Source organism: Stegodyphus dumicola, chromosome 9, assembly GCF_044657685.1.
Source record: "Stegodyphus dumicola isolate Sdum_Otavi_A_Nest chromosome 9, ASM4465768v1".
Taxonomy (NCBI): Eukaryota; Metazoa; Arthropoda; class Arachnida; order Araneae; family Eresidae; genus Stegodyphus; species Stegodyphus dumicola.
The window spans coordinates 76,458,361-76,478,471 of NC_140776.1; the positions used below are offsets into that span (position 1 = coordinate 76,458,361).

General features: G+C 34.8%; 1 protein-coding gene across 6 annotated transcripts in view; it reads left to right on the forward strand.

Moving 5' to 3' along the window:
- The window catches only part of Ssdp (Sequence-specific single-stranded DNA-binding protein), a 377,018-nt gene that overhangs the window by 179,631 nt on the left and 177,276 nt on the right, over positions 1-20,111 (forward strand). For 4 of the 6 annotated variants that reach the window (XM_085823632.1, XM_085823630.1, XM_085823633.1 and 1 more), the window contains 2 exons: positions 13,071-13,157; positions 18,508-18,606. In XM_085823632.1, the coding sequence (XP_085679758.1) occupies positions 13,071-13,157; positions 18,508-18,606 (186 nt within the window). The remainder of the gene's footprint in view (positions 1-13,070; positions 13,158-18,507; positions 18,607-20,111) is intronic. The other 2 variants (XM_085823635.1, XM_085823634.1) reach the window with 1 other exon arrangement.

Genomic DNA, 20,111 nt, shown 5'->3' on the forward strand with positions numbered 1-20,111 from the left:
AAACAATATATGAATTAGTTTTTTGTTAGTTCTGCCATCGCCGCGAAAAGGTGAGTAACAAAGTCAGTGCAACAGCTGTGACCTGCTTTCAAGAATTAAAATATGATGTGAAGAAAAGGAATAGAAAAATCTTGATTATTTTTTTATGCTGAGACACTTTAACGACTTTCTGTTCTGTCATGTGACAATTTTCTAATATTTTTCTGAAATTTGTTTTTATGATGGCATGTCAGAACAAGTTTCCTCTCCCCCTTCGAGTGATTAGTTGCCTTTTGTTTTTGTATGAAGTCGAATCACATATGCAAAGACTTAATCAGACATAATGAGCGTTTGTTTGTTTGACGTCATCTTTAGGGTACTTAGTGGCAGTATTTTTCAGCTTGTTCTTAAAATTTCTGAGATGTATTAGATAGCATTCACACAAACAAAACTCGAAAATACGCATTGTGTTAAGATGAAGTCCCCACATCTAAAAATTTCGTCCGTTGATCTTGAAATTTAACGTGGAAATATCTCTTAACCTGATAAATAACAAAAAATGCACAGCCAATGAGCTCACAGAGACGTGCATGGCGCATGGTTTATACAAGTATATTGTTTCGTCATTATTTAAATTTAAACTGCTTATGCAGTAGTGTTGTTTGCATTAACAAACGACAATGCCTGGAAAGCCATCCGACGGCGAGGAACCTAAATAAAGGAATTCGCTAGAAGTCACATCCCCGTCTTTAGCAAAGCGAGTTGGTCCATAATGTCGAATAGTTTTATTATATTCCATACAGAATTGCTTACTCACATTCAGAAATGCAGTGTCAAGAAATGCGTTGCAAGAAGGTTGACGAGGGCTGAACTCCACTGTCGAGTTGTGGTTTCTGCCACTAATTCATAGGCACCGACAACAACGCTTACTTATATACTTATCAAACTTATATACCTATCAGACTTACTTATATACTATTCCAGATATTGCAATATCAGTATCTGGAATGTATCAAAGTCAATGTCTGGAATGTGTCAGGTTAGAATCGTGTCAAATACAGATCAAATCACGTTTTTGGTTTAGCTCAAGTATCAGAGAATTGGCAATTACAGAAACTGGCTAACGGTGCTCTGCTCGTCGCACGTCTTTGTACAGTACATAACCTCTACTGTACATAACAATACCCTGCAGGGTTAGTCCATTGCGCATTTATACAATACATTCAGTTATTGTGTTGGCCAGGTGTTCTACCTGCACTCAGAAGCCAAATGCCATCCAACTTATTTTGTTTAATCAAATATTTCAAAAATAGAGCTAACTTTATAGTGAAGTAACACCTTCATAACAAGACAATAGCAAAATGGATGCCCTACGGGCACATACACGTAGCAAACCTCTGGAATTTATTTCTTTTATATCACACTTATGACTAATGCATGCAATAGCGATTGTATTTGCGAATGGCATTGCATTTGCTGTTATTAGTTGCATTCCAGAAATTTTGCAGGATAACAGCGCATAGTTTCAGTATCTTCAGCAACATTTTCCAAAGAGTTAAAATTAATCATTTTTGAAAAAAATCTCAAGGAGTTATATTCCGTAAGTGTCAACAATAAATCATTTGTAAGCCAAAGATTATCATAAATGAGAAAACGATCAACATTCGTCGTGTAGAAACGAAAAATCAACAATAATTTTGGGAAGGGCCATAGCCATAAGACTCCGAAGAATGTAGTGCTGATCTTGAAAAGCAAAACTAGTGATTCTAAAAGCCATATATAGCATCATAAGAGGACTTGGGCAATTCCCGCGTCAGAAAGGAAAAACCTGCTCATTAACATTATAAAGCAACAATCTCTTTTCAATGTATCAAGAACATAAAGCCAAAGTCCTGCAACTTAATACCTTGGCAACTGCCAATTAGCTCATGGATCAAAGAATATGAAGGAGATCAGTTAGTTTGTATATCTGTAACAGAAGCTGCACAAGATACACTGGTGTGCAAAAATTAAGGACGAAGTCGAAAAATTAGCATATCAGCTGAACGAAGAGGCAGAGCGGACAGAAAGACCAATCAGGAGATTAAGTAAGGTGATGTACGGTAGCACATGCGCAGATATGCAGGTAGACGTAATGGGGGAGTGTCTGAGTAGTATAAAGCATGTTGTCGGTGTAAGATCAGTATTTCTGGCAAAGAGATTGCACGCCGTATAGCAGTTAAAATCACACCGAGTTGCTGCCTCAGCGAGAAATGGCGAATAATCAATGCTTTTACCCGAGGTCGAATTATTGGGAAGATGGAGGAAGGCCGCAGTGTGACAAGTGTGGCTGCAGGGTTCGGAATTGCTCACAGCATCGTTTCACGACTTTGGAGACAATTTCAAACTACAGGAACAGCTATCCGGGGGTTTAGTAGTGGTCGTCCACGAGGAACCACACCCACAGATGACCGGTATATTGCCTTACAGGCCAGAAGAAACAGACAGCAGACAGCGGGAGAAATCGCTAGACACACGACACAGGCGACTGGACGACCGATATCGCGTTTTACTGTGGCCAGAAGACTGCACGGTGGTGGTCTGTTTGCACGACGCCCTGTACGGTGTGTACCTCTAACGCCTGCCCATCGGAGAAGGCGTTCTCTGTGGTGCCGGGAACACCGGAATTGGAGAGACAATGAATGGGGACGAGTACTCTTTACAGATGAGAGCAGATTCAGTCTGAGTAGCAATTCTCATCGCATACTCATCTGGAGAGAGCGGGAAACCGCAATCATCCCTCGAACATCATTGAAAGGGTCAGGTATGGAGGTGGCGGTGTTCTCGTTTGGGGAGGCATCATGCTTGGTAGTCGTACAGACATTCACATCTTCGACGCAGGTTCAGTCAACGGGACCCGTTATTGTAACAAGATTCTTCTTCCATGTGTGCGTCTTTTTAGAGGCGCTATGGGTCCGCAGTTCCTTTTCATGGACGACAATGCACCATGTCATCGCGCAGTAGCTGCCGAACAGCTCTTAGAGAGTGAGGATATTGAACGTATGGATTGGCCGGCACGATCTCCAGATCTCAATCCCATCGAGCATGTGTGGGATTTTCTAGGCAGACGCTTGGCAGCTCGTACCTTGCCACCAGTAACGATTCCGGAGCTTCGATTGGCGCTGCAAGACGAATGGGCAGCAATGCCTCAACAACTCATTGACACCCTCATTCTCAGCATGGGCAGACGCTGTGAAACCTGCCTAGCAGTCAGGGGAGATCACATCCCCTATTAAAGACCGGATGTTTCTTGCTGGACACCCATCACAGGGATGTTTCGGCCTTCAGTCGCATTGCGCTCCATGCTACTTTTTCAATAAAGCTTCTTTTTATCCCTCTGATTTCTCTTTTAGTAAGTGTTGCTTACATTACTCATGTCCTTACGTATTGGGGATCTTACGGTGTTAAATGTGTTAATTTGGAAAGCTTTTGTACAAAGTTATATTGAAAAAACCGTCTCGTCCTTAATTTTTGCACACCAGTGTAAAAAAACAGTGAATAGCGACGTGCTGCCATAGCCAAGAAATCATTTCGCTGCAAATCTGTAACAAAAAAGCAGTAGCAACAGAGCAGCAGGAATGGGATGCAGTATAAAACGGGAGGTCGACTTTCATTATTTCCCAAATGTGGAACCAGCACACTAATAACTACTTAAATAAACTAGATTCTTTCAGACCATGGGCTAGTCTCTGTCTTCTTTTATCTCAGAAGTATTTCAACAGGCATCTGCATCAGCGGGAAATTAAGATACGGTTCTCACGCTCTCTTCAAATGGCAAAAGACCTTCACATTCGTCGCCTATCGTGTAATTTAATTAATTTCCTCATGAAAAGGAAAGAGCATTGACGAAATGTCATCAGAATAATGAATATGATTGGAAACTTAGCAAACGTTTATGTCATCCCTACAGAATCACCCGACAGCGAAATCCACCATGTCCAACAGTGTTTCCCTTGTCCTCTTCTTCGAGTTTTCAATTTTATGATTTTCTGTATCTCAGTATTCAATTTCTGTATACCAGTTTAACCATCCTTCACAACATCTTTCGTTATGTTGTATTGCTAATGTTCTGTTTGTCTTTTGCCCTACTTTAATAATTCGAATGTTCGCACGATGTTATAACCGTTCCTTTAACCTACCAGCTTTTCGTATCTTTCCGTATCGAACCTGTAACAGGATATATTAGGATGTCTGTTATAGTCATTTTGTAATATGGCTGAACTTGCTGTGATCTGGCAATAAATTCTGCAATTCACCTTTCATCTTTTGTATGAGCCCAAGGATATCCTCATGCATGTACGCTGGAAACATGCTGTACATTGTACTAATATGTAATTGTTTATAACGTACGTTTGCTGAGTTAATGGATTTATTACTATCCAGTTTTATCGCTTCATCATCTTTGTCTCCTTATTTCTGATATCGATTTTTATCTTAATCAGATACTTTTCCTAGCTGCATAGATTTAGGGAGGGGGGCGGGTATTTACAGTGATGTAAATTATTTCTTGAAATTCCTTTGTTGATTATTTAAAAAGTGTATACATGTATTTTAATTTAGTAAAACGAATTTCGTACATTGATATTGCTGATATGGCATTTTCTAGAACCTTGCTTGGAAATAACTGAACTTGCAAGCGAATGAAATTAATGCATAGAATTCTTGTGCATTTTTTGTAAAGTTTCGAATGAATGTTTTGCATAATATTTACAATGATTCAATTAAAGATTCGTTTTAACATTTTTGACTTCTTTAGTTTTATGAATGAATATAAGTTACATATGTCGCCAACGAAAACTCCATGTTCAAGCTTTATTTTTTATTTATAGCCCCTTTATTCAATCGTTAGAAATGTTAAAAAATCCCAATTTCTGAAACAGTGGATCAGATTATCAAAGCCATAAAATTGTATTGTTAGACTCATATTCTGTGGCCAGAGAATAATCTCATTAAATGTATATCAGAATATTTTTATATAGCTTAGAGAAAAACTGTGTAATCAATCATCCTTAAGAGTTATTATTCATCAAACTGGAATGGTATACACCAAAAGTGGCTAAATTTCATATCAGTAAGAGCCGCATGTTGAACTTCTGGGTGGTTTGAGAGCCGAAACATGATTTTCCAAAAGCCATAAGTCCATAGTTACATCAGTGAAACACGTTTCAAATAGAAAGAAATATTTGATTCTAAACAATGACACCTTTGTCATCAGCATGTGATGATACGTTGAAGACAACGCAAAGTTTTATGGTGTCTCTGCATTCTCTAATTAGTATATAGCGTGATGCATTGAAAAGTATTCTTTTTCAGTTTTTAAATACTCTGATTCTTACGCGATACTTTCTTCTAAATGTTGATCTATCATTGATCACAGCTTTGTAATGCTCATGAAATTTCGGTTTCTTCATAAATCTGCGCCACAGCGACTTGAATCGTTTTCTGGTACCTCACAATTATCGCGCAATTCCCTTGCCGCCTTCCGTGGAAAATAAACCTTATCCTCAAATTTTGCGGATCCACAAAATTTTCTAAAGGTAATCTTCTAAGCTGTGACTGTCATCAAATTTATTAAAAATTCTCAAAGCCTCCAGCTCTATTAAATTTCGCATAAAATCGGACGTCGAATCAACTTTTGAATTATTTTAAAATTGAATTAAATTATGTGTGTGATATTAAATGTTTTTGATACATTACATGCATTTCGTGTTCCGCTTACAGATCACCCCAATTTAGTTTCTCCCGGTACTAATGATTAAAAAATTCGGCGGACCATTCCTGTAAAGCAGTGGTCTTCAAACTGCAAGTCAAACATCAGGGGTTCCGTGAGTCAAAATAAAAATCCGAAAAGAAAATTTTAAAGCACTTGCGCTCGTTGACTAGTGTTTATTAACTAAAAATTATAAACATACAATCATTCATAGGTTTAAAACTTGGTCATCAAAGAGAATGGCATGCAATGCTGGTCTTTAACGAAATAGGTTTCTAATGGAAAATGAATTGAATTTAAACTACAGTCTTAAAAATTATGCAACGAAGCACCTTTTCATTTGAAGAAAACTATGAAAGAATATTTCCCAGAAGAAAAGACATGGCAGACTGGTCAAAAATGTGTTCGATTATTACGGTAAAGAGGTTTGCCACTGAAGGAATTGAAACGACTTATTGACATATCAACAGATGTGACGTTAAAATCTAAATTTAAATAAGAGCAGATCCTAAATTTTTGGTTGCAGATTCATACAAAGTACCCAGAAGTTTGTCCCGCAGCTGTTAAGATTGTAATGTCATTCCCAGCAACGTATTTAAGCGGAAAATCTTTCTCGACGTATGTGGCAACAAAATATGCAAACAAATTAAATTTACGTTATGAAATGGTATTACAGATAACATTATCAGAGCTAGGTTTCAACAGTTTGTGTAAAAAATTGCAAACACATCCTTGTCACTAAATATAATACGAGTGTAAGTGACACCTGAAACACGAGTTGTTGCTACTAATGAGTAAATTATAATAATTTTATGTTAGCATTTTTAAATAGAAAATACAATTCTTTTCGCTTATTGTCTTTACATAAAGTACCTATAACATATATTGATTTCCTTTAAATATTATTTTAAAATATATTTTAAGGGTTGGGATGGAGTTCACCGAAACAAACCTGATAGTTCCGCGAGTCGACAAAGTTTGAAGACCACTGCTGAAGCATCCAGAAACATCTAATCCATTCGTAAAGCATCTTAAAAATTGTTTAATAGAACCCGCACAACTTTTTTTAATGGTTTTGAATAACATTATTAAATTTTTAGCCATCAAGAAATGCAATAAAATCATTCCGTTTGGACATTGGTCACTTTCAGTATATTAATAATTTCGTGAAAATAAATAAATAAATTATTTTCCTGTGGACGTCGAGTAGTTTTAGTTTACTATATTTCATATATATATCATTTGCATACCAGCCGCACCACTTGCCTGTGAGAGCCGCAGTCGGCTCGATGCACTATGGTCACCTCTGGTGTGTGCATATTAAAAACGCAAGTTTTAGTGCCGATGAGTGCATCTTTAAAAGATGATTTGTCTGTCAGCTTATAAGTCCAGATCTTGGGAAAATCTGTGGAACACAGCATAGATTTCACATTAAGAGATCTTTTCTTCGTCCAGCGGCCGGACACCAGCTTTCTTCAGAAGGACAGAACGCGTTGGTCATTTAGTCGTCTCATCACCGGAGAATGTTGCCCACTGTGCAGCATAGGAGATACAGCGATATGTTGCACCCTTTCTTTGAGAAAAGAGGGAGGATGGCGTAACATATTTGATCGAGCCTTGCGTGGAACCCTTGGTTTAAGGAAGCAGTTAGCCTCCTAGTGAGCAACTATACCGTCCAGAGCGGTTAGGTGTCTTAATAATTTCCATTATTCATTATTGTCACGACAATTAAAGGTCCATATTTTCATGTCGCGATTCATGGGTGTTCAGGTAAGTGCTGACACATTATGGAAAAAGTATATTATATCCCATCTATGATAATTAAAGAAAAAATTTTTTCCTATATATATTGCATATAATTGGGTATAAAATTTCCTTTTTGAACCAAATTCAGTTTCTTTTCCCCGTTCTGTGCAGCTGTGAGAAGAAGAAAGAAAACCGTTAAAAACCTAGAAGTACACTGACTACCAATAAGTATTTGGACACCTATGCAAATGACGATATCTGCGGTCTTAAGGTACGTCACGGTCTCTGCCGATATATGTCGTGTAGGAAACAGCATCGGCTTTAGTCGCATGCAAGATGCCTCGCAGTTCGGAGCTTTCTGATTTCGAGAAAGTTATAATTATCGGGTATCACAAATGTGGCCGATCCTTAAGGGACATATCTAGCAATCTGAAGTACCCAAAATCGACAGTGGCCTATGTGATTAAGAAGTGGAAGGTGAGCGGTGATTCTCGGAATGTGCCCCGAGTCGGCAGACCAACGAAACTGGGAGATAGAGACCGACGAGTGCTGTCCAGAGAAATTCGGAAGAACCGCACCCAACCGATGGCCCTCATCCGCGAGGAGCTTCAACAGGCATCCGGGAATATTGTTTTAATGAATACCATCCGTAAGGAAGCACATCTGCTTGGTTTTCATGGTCGTGCCCATAAGCCTTCGATCACAAAGTCCAACCGCGCTGCTCGGTTAATGTGGTGCAAAGCACATCGAAATTGGACTGTATATCAGTGGAAACGGGTTCTTTGGAGTGACGAATCAAGATTCACCCTTTACCGTTCGGATGGCAGGGTCTGGGTCACAATCTGGTGTCTACCTTGAGAACGTTTCCTGCCAGAATGCGTTGTGCCAACAGTCAAGTTCGGCGGAGGTGGAATTATGGTCTGGGGGTGTTTCTCCTGGTATGGGCTGGGACCCTTGGTCCCCATTCATGGTAAGCTCAACTCCGATGCCTACTGCACTATTTTGTATGACAATGTGCTTCCTACGTTGTGGCAGTTTTACGGGTTGGACCCCTGTTACTTTCAGGATGACAATGCCAGTTGTCATGTTTCAACGTTAACCAAGGCTTGGTATGGGGCCAATGGAGTTCATCGAATGGACTGGCCTGCCCAGAGTCCAGACCTGAACCCTATCGAGAACCTCTGAGACGAGTTGCATCGCCGAATTCAGGGGTGCACTACCCGTGCAAAATCAGTGAATGAACTTCTATGTCTTCACCAAGCCGAGTGGAAGAATATACCACTAGCTGTCATACAAAGACTTGTGGAAAGTATGACCCGGAGGGTCCACGCTGTAATTACCTCTCGTGGAGGCTCTACCAACTGTTGATTTTGAATAAAGTCAGTTTTTATTTTCTACCACCAGGTGTCCAAATACTTATTGGTAGTCAGTGCAGTACTTATTAGTATTATTCTTATTTCATTTGTAACAAAATAAAATTCAAAAATACCTGTGTATATAATCAAAATTATAAGTGTTTTTGTATTTATTTAAAGGAATGTTGGTTATCTTAACAAAATAAGAAATATGTCTTTATTTTTTATGAGCCAGGATATATCAGCTGATATATGTGATAATACTATTTCAAATAACGATTTTCTAACTTCCTAAACAAGGGTATGTGAGATCGTGTAATAATAGTCTCTCCTTGTAGCTGCGTTAGACCCATATCACACGGTGTTAGTTTCACACGAACAACTGTTTCGAACAAGTGCTGCCTTTCCAAAAATATTGCAAATTGTTCATTTTCAACCAATCAGCTTCGAATGCTATCAGCTTGTTTGTAATGGGGAAACCAGTTTTCCCTGTGTTAACCCCAAAGCGATCTATGGTGATTGGCTGTTGTGACAAAGCAGAAAAATTGTTCCAAACAGTTGGTTCTTCCGAAACAAACCGACGTGTGATAGCAGCCTCACGCGGTAAAGTCGCTGAAGACTAGTAGTTCGCTCCGGGGTTCGAGTCCCGGGGAACGGGCTGGCTGAATGGGCGTTTCGTGGTTTTCCCCATGTATAACGTGTATGCGAGTCAGTTTCCCTTAGAAAGTTCTTCACGAAAGTATCTTTCCCCATAACCCTTTAACTGTCAAGTTATTTTGATGATTTGGGTACACAAATTGTCAATTTTTTTTATTGCAAAAGTCAAATGTTTAGTACAAAATAAAATATTCTTAAGTAGTTAAAAATTGATATTTTGAAGTACATGGGTAAAATTTTTAAAGTTTTGTAGCCACTGCATATTTGCTTGAGGCGGCTGCCACTCAACATGGCAGTTGTAAAGTTCGCTTCTATAGGAGCATTATTTTCTAAAAATGAAAAAAAAAATATTATTATCTAAAAAAGAAATAAATATAAGTGAATACTTATTAGTAGTTCAGTAATTCAGTCTTGTGTGGTACAACTGGAAACACTTTTCCAAGCACAAACCAACTCCACAATCACTACACCAGAATCGTGATTCCTTCCTTATCTTTTCCTCATTTTTATCCTTTTTCGAACAACACACTTTGCACTGTCTTGTAGGCGCACGTTTCGCAGGAGTAGGAGGAATATGGGATATGAAATGTCGTTCAGTAAGACGGGCAGGGTTATCTATTGTAGGTGGTCTGCCAACATTCTTTTGTCCAGAAGCTGCATCATCGTATTTATGTAAAAGCTCTTCTACAACTTGGATTCGAAATTCTGGAAATGTAATATGTTTCCCAACTACATTTTTATAGAGCAAATATGAGTTCCAAAGTACCTTGTCTAGTAAATGTAAAAATATCTTTTTATAATATTTTTTCTGACGTTTAACGGATTGTTGGATGAAAGGATATTTCCTAATCACAGCGATCTACACCACCCATAGTTAGACTGCAATTAGAAACAATCTTCGCCTTGAGTATATCTCCATTTTTTTATTTTTGAGGCTGACCGTGGAAGTATCATGAATACTGCTCATCAAACACACATCCTTCATCTTCGGTTGAAGAATCTAAATCATCTATATAACGTTTCAAAGAACTGGACGCCATTTTACAACAAAAAGATCCCATGCACTTTGAACCAAAGAACTTATAACCTCTAACCTTTGAAATCTTCAGTAAAGTGCTGTCATCTATTGAACTGAGCGCGCATTAACTTTTCCCGAGATACAGTCGGGTTTGACAAAGAGATGAAGCCGAAATAAACATCTTCCGATATATATTCGGGTATAACAATACGATGCACTTAAAAAAAAAAAAAAAAAAATTACCCCGAGTAATACTCGGGCGTGACATTTTCGAACACCAGTGCTGTGCCCGAGATTATCTCGGGCATGACAGTTAAAAGGTTAAGCAGATAGCCCTCCCGTGCTTCTCCATAATTAAACAAACCCAACCAACCAAACCTAGCTGCATTATATTCAGCAGGTTACGGTTTCATGACCTAACAGGAGGGAATTGGGTTTCAAAAATGACTATTATCGGATTTCTTTTCATTACCAAAAAAAGTGAGCGTAAAGTTCCAGACTTACACAAACATTTTACGTGTATTTAATTACAAAATGTAGAAAATCATTTTGTTTTCAATTGGTTTTTCTGGATATCACTGCCAAAACCGGAAAATACGAAAAACCTCCGATGTCTTGGGATAGAAAAATAGTATAATACTAAAGAAAATCCGATGGGGAAAAAAAAAAAAAAAAAAAAAAAAATGCGTTGGTTATTTCAAGACAAAACTTTGAATTAACTTTAACAATTGATCTGACACGGATCCCGCACTTCACGTTTTTACCTTCCTGAGTGTGTATATTATTTATTATTTTCATCCTTTTGGGAGAAAATACTGCGTCTGTTGTATTTTAAAAGGAAACTGTTGGCCATTTTCAACGAATAATTCATTACATATCTAAAAATTCTCAGCAAAAAATATGATTATAACTGAACTGTACCGTTACGGACACTTTTTTTTTTTACTGATTTAAAGGTTAATGTAATGTGCAATGAGTTAAAAATTCCTTCCTTATATATTTTGAATTTTTTCTCATGGTTTGGCTTATTGGTTCACTTCTGGTGTGTGTGAATGTTACTTTATTTTCGCTTTTTAGTTATTCAGCGATAATGCATGAATTTGAATTTCATTTCTTTCAGCTTCGTTTATTAAGCTTTAATTTGTTGCTGTGTTATTTAAGTAATTGTTGTAAAAGGTTATTCGTCAAAATACATAATGAAAACGGCGCCTGAAGTTGTTGCATATTTTTGAGTACTGATAGCAAGCAGATGGGGGAAATCTCTACGTCTGCGTGTAGCACTTCCGAAAATCTTCAATATTTTGCCAACAAGGTGATAGAAGTCGCCAAAGGCAGCAGCAAATGACCACGCGTAGACGTCCTTGCCGTTGGAAAAGCGCGCCCGAAAGTCGACAGCTGTTCCAAATTTTGGTTGTACGCCCTCCGCAGGAATTTATAGCGCGATCGATGATGCATTAGTTGCTCCTGGTGCTGATAAGAAGGGGAAAGAGAAAGTGTGGTTAGCTCGCGGAATATTTTTCGGTAACAAACTTAAAATACACGCGCTGAAGTAAAGCATAGTACGGTGGCTTCGATTATTATTTCTCTTAGCACTTCTTTATAAATTGATTCCGTCCACTATTTAATTGTCTTTAATAGATGCTTTCTATACATAAAGTAAAAAATAACTTAATGTATTAATTAATAATAATAAATGTTTAATTTGCTATAGTGTCAAACCCTCCTTTTTTAAAGCGTGTTTTTAGTAGTATTACATCTTTCTTAGTAGCAAACAAATTTTTATTTAGCATTCTTTAGAATTTTTTTTTTTTTTTTTTTTTTTTTTTTAAAGGGGGTGAGTGCGAGTAAAATATAAATTATAATTTTAAAAAAGGTGTTCACCGTAAGAGTTTTTTAAAGTAGGTTCTTTGGATGTTTAGAAAATCAATTTCCAGCAGATTCTGTAGTATCGCATTAAAACAGAAAAATAAAATTTATTATATGAGATATAGTTGTTAAAACTTAAAAATTAGATTAATAATATTAACTAAATTATAACAACAGAATAAAAATAAAGACATAAAAATTTCTTAGCCTTCCAGGTCCTGCATCTGGTTTAAATTTTAATTCCTCTTGAATGTTAATTACGTGTTCAGCGCGAGTTGAGATCACGGGTATCCAAATTGTTAAGGTTAACTGTTAAGTAGAAAGTATTCCAAATGGATAATGATGTCTTTTTTGTAGTGAGAAGAATTATTTTGAATTATACGAAACCATTCTAAAAGTATCTTGTAGAAAAAATGTAAATTGATAATTTTATATTTGATACACGTATGGATAAAATCTGCATCAAAATTGCATATACTTCTACTTGCTTGAAGAATGTCATCTCTTAAGTGTTTATTAAACAATTACATGTATTTGGATCAGGGATGGAAACATAATTCGAAATCCTCATATTTTGAAGCTTTGCTATGAAACTGGGAATTAGAGATATATATTAAGCCGCCATCTTATGTATAAATTGTTATTTTATTAAATATTTTATCACATTTTCATAATTTTTCCTTATTTATTTTTATTTTAGAATCCCACAGCACCCAGCCCATTAGGTCAAATACCGCCAAATGATGGCATGCCAGGAGGTCCAATGGCTCCTGCAGGCTTCTTTCCTGTAAGTTAATTTTTTATTCCTCAAAAATATAATTTTCCTAAAAAATAAAAAAAAATTAAAAAAAAATAAAATAAATAAATAAAGAGATCATAACGCGAATCAATATAATTTATTTTTCCTTGTTAACTCTTAATTCCATTTACGCATGTTCCACAAAGTAATATAAATACTTAAGTGTTAGTTATGTAAATCAAACGTTGCTGAAATTTACGGAATTAAGTGATGCGATGTAAATGGTTAAAAAATCAGTTTTTCGTTTTAAGAGATGTATCGCCGATGCTGCCATCTATAGGAACTAAGTGCAACTATTTATGATGCTACAACCTTCAGGCAGAAATCCTAATTTCTTCTAGTGCTGCCATCTGGCGGATGTAAAATTTCACCATCGTCTCGTGCTGACATCTATCGGCTGTATCTTAAATTAATGTCGTATTTTATGTAATTTAAAGCTACGATTACTAGTGTTCATTGTTGTATATATGATAACAATTCCAGATTCAAGAACGAAGATAATGTTGTTAATATTTTAGAATGTTATAAAGAACATAGCATGCCTGTGCAGCATATTTCATCTAGACCTTGTAGATATTTTTCAGGATAAGGCATTGTAGACACAGAAAGTTGTATTATTTCAGTAATAATAAAGTGTATAATAGAAAAAAGTTATTTAGTAAAATATGTTTAAATGCCTCCTTTAATTAAAAATGTGAAGAAATTTTTATTATATTTTAATGCAATAATATTTAGACTTTCCAGTTATTTTCATGTTTTCTTTATTTTATTATCAAGGTAACATGGCATTTGTTTCACTGTGTAACCTCATGCTGTATTAGTGATTTAGTCACAGAAAATGTGTGACTGGATATTTATAAATGGTGTGCAAGATTCAATGTCTATTTTTTTTTCTGTCATAACTCTCTGTCAGTTCCAGATGTGGTTATTTCAATATAATAAAAATGGGAAAATATTTCTACATGTTGTTTTTTTGATTGATATGATCCCATTCTTGATATAAGAATTATTATCATTCGCTCCATCCAAAATATATATATACACATCTGATTTTCATAAAATTTTAAGAATTTAAGTAGATTAATTTATTTTAAATTTATAGATTTATTTTTATTTAAATGGATTTTGAAAATTTATTAACTTTGCTCTATTTTTCTGAATTATTCATTTTAATAACAATTAAAAATTAGCATTAAAAATAAAAGTTACTAAGTAGTAAATAAAAAATTATTTTAAATTCTTATGAATGGAAAGTAAAAGTCTGAAATTTAACTCTCATGTTACAGCTGTGTAATTTTTCTTTTTGAAATATTATGCGATCATTCAGTAATTAAATGTGCATTATGCATCATTAATAACATCAATAAACAAAATAAGCATTATAAATTTTATTTACTACACCCAGAATTATTGCATATTCACCAAAAATTTACCCCTTTAAATCACTGGATATTAAATTTTAAGAATTTATATTAAGGAAGACAGAAAAAATTCTAATTTGATTAATAGTTTGAAATTTTTATTTTGAAGAATGTATGACATTGTAGAGACATTAGGTTAATTGGAAAAGCCAGAGAGATGAAAAATGAGCAATTGCCTTTGCTGGAAATCGAACCACGAATTCCAGCCCAGTTCTGCACACTGGGCTGGAATACCGACCCAGTGTGCAGAACCACTACACCATGAAGGCATGCTAGGAAAGCCTGAGAGATACCTTATATACTCCCCTATTTAAAGGGCGACTATAGTTTTTAGGGGACCCACTCGCCAAATCCTGGGTATGGAGAATTCTCATCCAACACCCTTCTAGTTCGGGCACCACTGTAAAGACATTAGGTTAATTGGAAAATCCGGAGAGATGAAAAATTAGCAACTGCCTTCGTCGGGAATCAGACCACGGACCTCTGGAATACCGGCCCAGCTTGCAGAACCACTAAACCACGAAGGTACGCTAGGAAGACGGGAGGAATACCTTATAACATCATAGTCAAAAAGTACTTAGTCAAAAGATTTATACATGAATTTTAAAACCTTTCACAGGAAGGGGGGAAATGTACTTTTGTGAACTGATTAATTAAAAAGTAATTCAACTCTAAAAAGGTAGAGAGAGAAGGAAATGGGCGAAAAAAAGATATATCAATTAAATGGTAAATATATCTTCATTTATATCAAATAAATATTGATTCAGAGCATTATTACATTAGTGTAGCTCTAATCATTGCCAAGCTTAAATGTTACTTCTATTTCATTTGTTGTCACCAATCATAAACGTTGTTACAAAATGGAACAACATTTATGAAATAGTGAAAAGAATAAGAGACTTTCATAAACAATTATTTATTACATGCATGCTAATACATTAAAATCCATATTAATTATTCAAACTAAAAAAAGATAATAAATAAATTAAAGCCCAGTTTAAATAAATTGGAACTGGGCTTTAATTTATTTATTGGTATGGAATTTTTAATGTTTTTTAGTAGTGCTGAAAGCATTTTTGTTTTAGGATGCAAGTGTTGCCACATAAACTCGAACAAGTTTGATTCTAAATGGTGGCAAGCAGATGGTTTGTTTTGCCATTTAGCACTTCGCATTTTTTCTGGAGGCCCACAAACAGAATTAAACTTATTTCAGCAATGCTGTGTAGAGTAATTCAAATATGCAAATGAAGTAAAATCTATAATGTTATTTTTAAATAGTTACTTGCAATTAGGATTTATTAACCCTCTAAGCGGCAAGGCTGTATATATACGGCCTAGAATATTTATTGTGATAACTGTAAGAACGTATATATACGTGCATATTAAAATATGTCAATGAAATTAAGGCAATATATCAAAAGAAAACAAATCCAGGTATGAAATACCAGTAGAGTTTTTACATTAAAATCAAAAAAATAATTTGTTCTCATAGTAGTTTTGGGAAATTTGTGCTTTCTTAGCGAAAACCCTGGCCACCCAGGGGGTCAAATATTCATAATCTATACTGGGTGGTTCAAAACTATGTGTCAAAAATTTAAAGGCAGGTAGATTGGACCTGAATAAGCAGATTTCGTATAGGAATGTGTGTGCTGTAATGCCACATTAAAGCACTAGTAAGTAAAGCAGTATGAATCACAGGAAACTGAAAAGACAAGTAGAGACAAAAGAAAAAAAAATTAAATTTACAATAGGTGCTCAAAAGAGTGGCCACCAACAATGATACAAGATTCAGATAATGGTGCATGGATTGGGTTACATTAGAAAAGACATCAGGCATGTCAAACAAATGTCCTGTAGCAACAGATAAGCAGGCAACACGATCTGCAAATGTGACAGGACTTTCCTATACGAGGCTTTTAATATGACCCCAAAAGAAGAAATCAAAGCAGGTTAAATCAAAGGAATGCAGTGGCCAAGGAACTGGTCTGCCTTGTCCTGTCCACTAATGGCCATAGGCAGCGTCTAGGTGATTCTCACTGTTCCAGCTGAAGTGAGTTGGATCTCTATTGTACTGACCAACATTCATCCACCAACAGTCCAAGCTCAGATGTGGAAGGTAATCGTCAGGGGTCATTGCTTGCACTTTCTGTAAATGATACAGATGCATTCCTTCTTCATGTAAAGTCCTCAAAACAGTTGCATGGCTCGCATCCAACGCATGATCTACAGATCTTGAGCTTGATGAAGGACTATCCCTACTGTGTTTAATATTCTTTCTTCTACTGCAGGAATTCTGCAATATTTTGCAATCACGGCTGTACGCATAAAATGATCCACTTGTACTTAACTCCCAGCGAAGACACTTAAATGTTCTATGATCCGGCTGATTCCTATCCGGGAATTGCTCGCTCCCTGTACATCCTTTGAGCATCTAATCCATTTCCTTGTGCAGCCCCCATACATGAAATGTATGTCAGCAAGCTCTGCATTGGTGTTATAATGCATGTTGCTTGAGATCCATGTGGGAAATGAAGAATCTAGCTAGTGCACTGCTTTTATATGCCACACTCATCAGCGCTGTCTACCGGTTCGATGCAACATTACCACACACACATTCCTATTCAAAATCTGCTTACTTAGGTCCCCTCTACCTGTCTTTGCATTTTTGACTTTGAAAAGAATAATTGGCTTAAGTTTGGTTTTACTGATCTTCGCTTTTAATGGATAAGAATTTTTATATATAATAAATATTTTGTAAATAACCAGTGTATTAAATCTAGGGGAACTGACAGAGAAAACTCTTTTTAAATTTATTCTCGAATCTCTTTCATCTAGATTTCAGTTGTGCATGTTGTTTCAATGTAGCAAATGTTGCTCTTTGTGGCTGACTCTGCAGTGCTAAATATTTTCTCTGCCTTTTGTATTCTGTAGAGTCATGAGATGGAGTGGCATATTCTCATTTTCTCAAGTATATTACTATGCCTTCCTTTTTTATTCATTATATTTCAGCTACATGGGATATGTTCACTTTTTTGTAAAAAGCACATTTTGAAATTCCAAAATATAAAATAGTTTTTTTATGTATTAAGCAAAATATTTACTGTTTATTTTAATTTATATGGTGTTTTTAGTTGGGCCTTTGTAGTTGAAATATAAAAAGAAATTTCTAATAAATAAAAATAAATCCCTTCTAAGTGAATTTTAATACCTCAAGATCCTAAATTAGTCAATGTAAAGGATTACTACAAACATTTAAAATATTTTTGAAAAAGTATTTGAAAATAGTCTTTATATTCTTAGAAAGAAAGTTTCCTATACTTTATATAAATATATTTTGTTAATTATGTAAAAATAAAAACTGTGTTTTCTACTACTTATCTTTCTGTATTTTCTTTAAAAAAAATAACTTGCATTTCTGAACTCTTAAGATACATTTTTATCTGTGAGTGCTGTTTTCTGTTCTATGAATTTCTAGAGTTTTTCTATTCTTGTAAAATTTGCTAAATTCTGGAAGTGTCATTTTTGCAAAATTTGCTATACTTTGGAAATTTGCTATATTTTGCAGTTAGTAAATCCTGTCTATCATGAGTAATTTAAGTGATATGTTATTTAAATTTTAAAATGTTTTGTAAGGATATAAAGTTCCAACTAAAAATGATTAGTTTGATATATTAAAAGTTTTATCTAACTTTATAAAAGTTACTTTAAAAATGCATTTAAAAAATGTAAAATTTGAGATATTCTTTAGCTTGGATTTAATTTACTTCTGGTGTAAACACTTAAATTTTAAATTACTTTAATCTTGAATAATGAGGAATGCCACCCCATCACTATGTAGTGTAGTTTGTAATGCTGCATAGTGAATGTGTAGCTGCTGCCAGCCCTTGAACAAAAACCCTGCTTTCTCCCTTCCGCAGAACTCTCACATGAGGCCCTCGCCACCACAGCAGCCAGTGTCGCAGCCGTCCCCTCACCCGCAGCCCCCACCCCCTCACAGTCAGATGATCCAGAATCAGGTGAGAAAAAACAAAACATGAAAACAATGAATTACTGAAAGTTTAAAAAAAAAAAAGTGCACAAACCTCAGAATGCATTTTTTTCCTGCCTGAACTTTGTCATAATTTATTTATTATTTTTTTAATTAAAAAGAAATATCCTCGCTTGAGCAAAACCTTTTACTAGAAGAAAACTTTGTTTGCTTACACTATTTATTTCTGTTACAAACAGTGAATTTTTTTTAAGGGAATCAACACTTTTCAATTATAAATTTGAAAGTGGACTTAAAAAATACATCAATGGCAGCTAATTTAAATTAAATATTAAAGTACAAGTAGCCTTTAAAGGTAATTAAACTAAATAGACTGTAAAAAACAAATCTTTATTTAGATTGTAAAAACAAATTGCTTTAATAATGAGAAATAATAAATTCAAAATTATAAGAACAAAATTCTTTATCAGATAAATAAACTTTATGAAATAAGAGCCATCAGTATTTTTATTTTGTAACATGATAAGTTCAAAAAAGTTCATATTAATGATCAGTTCAAAAAGCTTTATTAATAATTGCTTTGCAAAACTAGATACCATGTACTAGATTTAAATTTAAGATTTTATAGGATAAAAATATTGTCCACACATATATTGATTTGTAATGATAATCTAAAGTAATAATTTTTTTAACAAGAATGAAATAAATCAAATTGTATTGTGTAGCCACGTAAAAAGTTTTCTTTTTGTAAAAGGGATTGGCTTATTCCTGCTGCATTTAGTTCTTCACTTTTTTTCTGTGTGCTTAGTCTAGTAGTTATTTCTTCCTAACATTTTCCTTCTCCTGTTTCTTTTCCTCTCAATTTGTGTGTATGTGTGAGTTTAACATGCATGTGAGCATGTTTTTGTTTGTGACTGATCAATAAAAGAGAAAGAAAAAAAATAGCTCATTACTAACAAATATGTCAATGTACAGGGTGCAAAATGATTTAAATTAATAAATTTTAGTTTTATTTTTCAGAATGTTGTTTTTATTAATATCATATAGAAATCAATGTGGTAGGAATTATACATTTTTTAATGTTTTCTTAACTGTTTGCTCCATTATAGTATAAAGATAATAATTTGGGAAAAATATTCTGTAAACTAGCTGCATAATTGAATGAATTAATTATTTGATAAATAACAATTGACCTTTATAATAATTAATGTAGTTTTTATTCCTGAAAGAAAGCCATTTCATTATTTAAGAGGAGGGGAAATCAACAGAATTTTCAAAATAAGAATAAATAAATAAAAATACTAGACATATAACATTGATAAGTATTATTTTTTTTAAATATTTTAATCTGTACAAAAACCTGCCAAAAAAGTAATTCTGAAATTACTAAAGTGGTAAAATTCTTGTAAAATAAATCAGTTATATAGTTTTAAAATTTTGTCTTCTGAAGAAATATTCCATTTAGTATTACAGTTAATGTTGAATGACAGAAGACTAAATTTATGTAGTACATAATAAAAAATATCCTCCCTT